The 6,329-nt window shown below is 48.1% G+C and overlaps 1 protein-coding gene across 1 annotated transcript in view; it reads right to left on the reverse strand.

Annotated features, from left to right (window-relative positions):
- Positions 1 to 3,744: 3,744 nt before the first annotated feature.
- Positions 3,745 to 6,329, reverse strand: part of CNNM1 (cyclin and CBS domain divalent metal cation transport mediator 1) — a 69,459-nt gene continuing 66,874 nt past the window's right edge. The window contains exons 12-13 of the mRNA XM_010859550.1: positions 5,735 to 5,836; positions 3,745 to 4,541 (exon numbers count right to left, since the gene is read on the reverse strand). Coding sequence (XP_010857852.1) covers positions 4,462 to 4,541; positions 5,735 to 5,836 — 182 coding nt within the window. The 3' untranslated portion in view covers positions 3,745 to 4,461. The remainder of the gene's footprint in view (positions 4,542 to 5,734; positions 5,837 to 6,329) is intronic.

Genomic DNA, 6,329 nt, shown 5'->3' on the forward strand with positions numbered 1-6,329 from the left:
AAACTGAATTCTCAACAGGGGTGATAGGACCTCTAAGGTGGCAAAGATTGGTTCATGAGGGCAAAAGAAGGTCTAAAATATTAAAGTGGTTTTGTGGCCTTCCAAAGCAAAATCCTACTTGACAAAATCTTATTTCTGGGTATCTTATCAAAATCATAATTTCTCTTGTTGGGGAGAATTTGAATTTAGTATTTCTCTCTGGGGGGATTGCTAATGAAAAACCAGTTGGAAACACTTCTTTAAGCCAAAGTATACTTACCAAAGTGTGCAAATGTTTTTAGCATATAAAGAAGTCCCAATCTCATGAGAATCTGGCCTTCTTAATTCTCTTCTTACATGTCTATTCCCTGAAGTGTGTTCCTTTTTCCCGCTAGTGTTCACACGAATGGCCTTGGGCAAGTCTGGGAAAAGCTGGCCTTAGCCAGTTACACAAGGTTCTTTACTGCAGGGCCTCTCCGTGTGCCTCTACATGTAGGCACACTCGTTTCTTTCTCAAAACCACCCTGGGAAGGAGCATGGTCCCTGTGCTGTGTCACAGTCTGTGAAATAGGTTATGAATTGCTCAAGGTTCCATGGCCAGGAAGTGGTGAAGGCTAGGTGCATGAGTGTTGGGCCGATCCTATCTTTGAAGTTCACATAAAACCCCCAACAAAATAGCTATAAGTATCATTTATTTAAGGCTTCCCTCGTGGCTCAGATGATAAAGAATCTGCTTGCAACGCAAGAGATCTGGGTTTGATCCCTGGGTTGGGAAGATCCCCTGGAGTAGGAAATGGCAACCTATTCCAATTTTCTTGCCTTGCTTGGAGAAGGGAAAGTCTACCCACTCCAGTATTCTGGCCTGGAGAATTCCATGGACAGAGGAGCCTGGCGGGCTATAGTCCATGGGATTGCAAAGAGTCGGACATGACTGAGCAATTAACATCACATCATTTATTTACTGTTAATGAACTTTAGGAGCTTCCCAGCTGGTGCTAGTGGTAAAGAGCCTACCTGCCAATTCAGAGGACATAAGAGATGCAGGTTTGATCCCTGGGTTGGGAAGATCCCCTGGAGTAGGAAATGGCAACCCATTCCAGTTTTCTTGCCTGGAGAATACCATGGACAGAGGAGCCCGGTGGGCTACAGTCCAGGGAGTTTCAAAGAATCGAACACTACGGAGCATGCGTGCACAGTGAACTTTACAGCCTGTGGCAGCTCCTGGGAAGAATCGCAAGCAGTTCTCGTGCAGGTTGCTCAGTAATTGTCCTGTGTGCTGGTTGGAGACGGTAGTAGGTGAGAGATTCCAACCTTCCACAAAATCCATCAATACCTCAGTGACTGCCCACCTGTTGGTTGTCCCCTTGTTCCTGTCTTGGTTTATAACTATTCAATAAGCCCTCCCTGCTCCCTTGTTCCTTTTCCCAGCCTCTGGTTGGAAATCATTGGAATTGGGCTACTTTGGCTCCTCTCCAAAGGGCCTGCAGAAGTGAGCCAGTGTGACCAGCACATTGCTTCAAACGCTAGACTGGATCTGGCCGCTAAGACCTTGAACTTGGAAGGCACCCAGTCCAGTGCCTCGCAAACACAGGGCTCCGAAAAATGCCAGCGCTTCTCATTTTCATCCTCATGCTCGTTTCTTGTCTAAAGTCACACTCTGGCTTCTCATCTGGGTTTTACTTTCCGTTTCTGAAATTTGTTCTTGCAAGATCTTACCCATCTGACATCCCAAAGCAGAGTGCAGGGCTTTCCTGTAACCTTACCTGCAACCTCACACCTGGCCTTGAGAGGGGTGCCTCTTCAGGCAGGTGGCCCTCAGGTAAGGTAATTATGTGTGTGCCTCACCCCACCCTACATCTCATACGAAAACTACTTTGGAACTCTGAGATGCAGGGGCAAGGAAAACAGCCATAGTCCAGGAAAAGGATTTTTATTTTATTTAAAAATTATTTACAATGTATTGAGGCTTCATAAATACTTTATTTCAAAATCCTCTTTTTTTTTTTAACTTTCTTTTTTAACCTGAAGAAAATCTTGGGATGGGGTGGGGTAAAGGGAGAGGAGTGGTGACAGGCTCTTTAGGGGTTTTGCAAAGAGACGGGTGTAAAGCAACAGCAGTGACCTAAGGGGTAATGAAAGGAAGACCAGCCAGGCGCAACCCTTGGGTCAGTGGCCAGCTGGGCAAGAAGACTGCGTGACTGCAGACCTTGTTTGAAACAGCATTCACCGGTTTGGGTCAGAGGCACCCAGCACCAAGGGCTGACACTCTGGCTGTTTCTACCAGGCAAGGGTAGGTGTTGGGGGTGGGTGGTAGCTGTGTTATTTACGAGAAGTCATGCACTGCTGAGACTCAGGCAGGGCCAGGCAAAGGATGTGAAGTCAATAACACACTGCTGAAAAGGGTAAAGTCCACTTCCACATGCTGTGCCCCTCCTGTCTGCAGACACCTGCTGGGGTTTGGTGGGGACCCAGTTACGTGGGTGTACGCTGTGCAATACCATAGGGTATGCCAAGGACTTCTGACGATTTCCACTTGGTGGGTGCCAGCTTTCGCCATCGATTTGATGGACACTTGGGAAGACCATTTACAACTAAAAATCTGTCTCAAACTACGCAGTATTCACTTCATTCTGCATTGCAGAAACTCTGGGCTGAAAGTTCCACTAGTTAAAATAGTGGATTTTAATACTTTACGGGTCTGAGAACTTTGAGAATCATATGAAAGCTTTACCCTCTGGAAAACACACATAAGAAGGCAGACACTAAATTCTGACAGTTAGGGGTTTCATAGACCCTCTAAGTCCAACAATGGACCCCCCTGGAGTGACGGACCCCAAGTTAAGAACCCCTGAGGTAAATGTTCCCGTGGGTAAGCATTTTCTTTTGAGATGCAAATAACCCAGAGGAATGATCAGTTTCTCCACCCTCTATGTGATTATTGATTGAATGGGTATAGGGAGGTGGGAGTAATGGTTTTGGAGGAAGATGAGGGAAGCCTGAGAATTACATCCCCAGAGAAAAGTTAGGGAATGGTTTTGAGATGAGCACTGGATCACTGGATCCCTGATCGAGGGAACCCAATGGGTGGGATATACATCAGAAAGGGATACAGGTGTCCCAAAGACAACCTTCACTTCCACATTTTCCATAAGGCTGGCTCTGTGGTTTCTGATCAGTTTACTCTTCAAGCAGGTTCGTGCAGTCATCCTGCCATCTGGTGGTCACGCTTGGAATTGCACCTGTCCCAAGTGAAGCGAAGCGAGAATCAAGTTGCTCAGTCGCATCGGATTCTTTGCGACCCCATGGACTATAGAGTCCATGAAATTCTCCAGGCAAGAATACTGGAGTGAGCGTCCTTTCCCTTCTATAGGGGATCTTCCCAACCCAGGAATCGAACCCAGGTCTCCTGCATTGCAGGCGGATCTTTACCAGCTGAGCCACAAGGGAAGCCCAACATCAGGTGAAAATGGTGTTCAATGTACCAGCTCTTTCTGGTACTTTATTCAGAGATCTGGTACATTCTCAGAATAAAGTACACTCAGCTGACTTGACGGAGTGGAGAAAAGGGTGGGGGTGGAGGAATGGACAAAAAAAGAAGAGTGATTCTTCCATGTTCCTGTGTAATACACACTGAAGCCGCGTGAGAGCTTGCATCCTTCTTGGCTGACCTGGGCACTCTTTGGTTTGTCATGGCTAAAACTTTTCCACATATATATATATATATATATATTTTAAAATTTAAAACCTGAAGTTCCATCTCTGGCTCCCAAATGGGTTTCTCTTCTTCTTGCTCCTCCTCTTCCAGAGCGGATTTACTGATGGACTGATGACTACTAATCAGGAGCCAAAACAGATGTGTCCCTGGGAAATACAGTGACTTGAGGGTCCATCTTACATTCTTTTCATTCCAGCCGAGACACACCTCCCAGGCTGCTGGAACCCTCTTCTAACAGGAAACTGGTCACCAACAGTTTTCTGTCCTGTAACGTCACACGGCAGCATGACTGAGTCCTGCTGCTCTAATGTTCTGGAGAAATTCTTGGTGTGTCTCCCGAACTACCCCTCCTACCTGCTGCCCCAGCCTCCTTTGTTCTCTGCCAGTGGCACCTTTTGAGCTAAGGGAAGCATGAATATGGTGCCAAGGGACACCAAGGAACAGGAAGTGCATCAGGGGTTAGCCTAGAGTGGCATTGTCAGCCTGGGGTCATTTCTTCTGCAGTCCCAGACTGTGCTGTGGACGAGATCATTTCCAGCATGTTCCACTGAGGCACCTCCTTCCGTCACGGCCACCGCAAGGCTCTGAGTCAAACTGGAGGCGATGAGAGAAAATCTGCCACACCGATGGCTAGGGGTGAAGAGGTGGTAAAGAAAGCAGTACGCTCTGTCACCAGTGGGAGGCCTTGGGGAGAAGCAGACGATGGGAGGATGGGTTCTCCCCAGCGCTCTGGAATCTCACGCCCCCAGTGGACGCCAACAGCCCTGTCATGTGATGAGAGGCGTTAAGTTGGAGTTCTCCTCAGAGGTTCTCTCTCCATCTGGTGACCTCTTCCTTTTTCGACCACCTGAAAAACACATTTTCTAAGGGTCAGTCTGTAAGGCTGGGAGAACATGAGTACTCTCTCGGGGGCCCAAGCGCTCTTCAAAATAGAAGCAGGAATGGAGACAAAGCCCTCGATAGTTTGGCAGTAGCCTGCATTGTCTCCAGGTGCTGACATCAGCATATGCACGTCTTGAAGGATTAGAATGCACCTTCCACCTGAGATGACATCTCCAAAAAGCCACACGTCCAGACTAGTGCCAATATAGGGAGATTTCCTGGACGGGATCGAGCGAGGCCCACACGGTGTCCCAGGAGCATGCCTCCTCATCCTCAGCTCAAATGGTTGCCAGACACCCTCAGAAAGAAGACTGGTCTCACGGACGTTGATGTCCCTGAGCCAGAGGTGGCGGTGTAGCTGGGAGCCATCCCCAGGGACCTGCACTTTCTAGATCAGAGGCAACCTCCCTCTGCACTGGGGTATGTGGGGGTGGAAGGGTACTCTGTTCCCAGCTCCATTGTTTTTGGAAAGGACTATATTTCACCTTGTTCTCCCTGCCATTGACTTCCTTCCACAGAGGATATTGCTCTCCTTTTTATTGAGTTTCCTGAACACAAATTTTCTTTAAAAGACCAGATTGTAAGTATTTTAGGTTTTGCAGGCCATTTGGTCCCTGTTGCAACTACCCAACTCTGCCATTGTGGCCATCAAAGACTAGTGGGTTCTATAATCCAACAAAGTCAAAGTGAAAGTGTCTGACTCTTTGCGACCCTATGGACGGTAGCCTGCCAGGCTCCCCTGTCTGGGGAATTCTCTAGGCAAGAATACTGGAGTGGGTTGCCATTCCCTTCTCCAGGGGATCTTCCCAACCCAGGGATCAAACCCAGGTCTCCCACATTGGAGGCAGATTCTTTACTGCCTGAGCTACAGGGAAGCCTCCTTATTTTTTATAGGAATGGGCAGGGGAGGAGGTCAGGATTTGATCTGTGGCCATGGTTTACAGACTCCTGCCCTAGACAACTACCCACTGAATGGCACAGATGCCCAAACTATCAAGGGTGCAGTACCTGCCCAAACCCCATTACAGGTTTCCACAATTGTAGCTCATTAGGGTTCCCAAAAGGAGTCAATGGTTTCTCCTTCAGGAGTAAGATCCTAGCATGTTTTCGTACTAACCAGCTGGTGGGTGGTTTTCATCCTGGTAAAGAAGTACTCACTCAAGGTTCTCAGCAACTTCCTGCCCATGGTTTCCTCCAAGTCACTGCTGCAGGGGCTGGCCTCTGTGTCCACGTTGATATGACAACATTCACTATCTGATGCTGAGAAAAAGAAAAGAAGAAAGAACACAAGCCTTTCCACCTGAACACCCAGGGATCCAGGTAGGGTGTTTTTTGTCAATGTTCCTTGGCAGGTGAAAGCTCAAAACCAGAGCCAAGGCAGTGGTGGCTGTAACATAGAAGGGATGTCCAGGAAGAAAAAGGCTCTAATTACTTAGCAAGAGGCTTTTTAGGGCCACAAAAGGAACTAAGAAACAAGAGAAGAGGAGCAGGAATCCAACTTTCCAAGCACTGTTAGGTCAGACAGAGACGGGAACACGAGCATTTCCACTCAGTATCTGCCAGATAAGAAGCACCTTGGAGCACAGGCCGGGTGTCACCTCACACTCCTCTCCTTGCACGGACCCTGCAAAATCACAGGGCTCAGTAACAACTAAGCTCATGTGCTCTCTTCTCCCACCAAACCCAGGGGGGATTCAGAGAACTGCCTGATCTGAGAGCTGGAAAGGGACCCAGGCCCTGACCACCAATGCCT

Source organism: Bison bison, unplaced genomic scaffold (genome assembly GCF_000754665.1).
Source record: "Bison bison bison isolate TAMUID 2011002044 unplaced genomic scaffold, Bison_UMD1.0 scf7180017864456, whole genome shotgun sequence".
Lineage (NCBI taxonomy): Eukaryota > Metazoa > Chordata > Mammalia > Artiodactyla > Bovidae > Bison > Bison bison.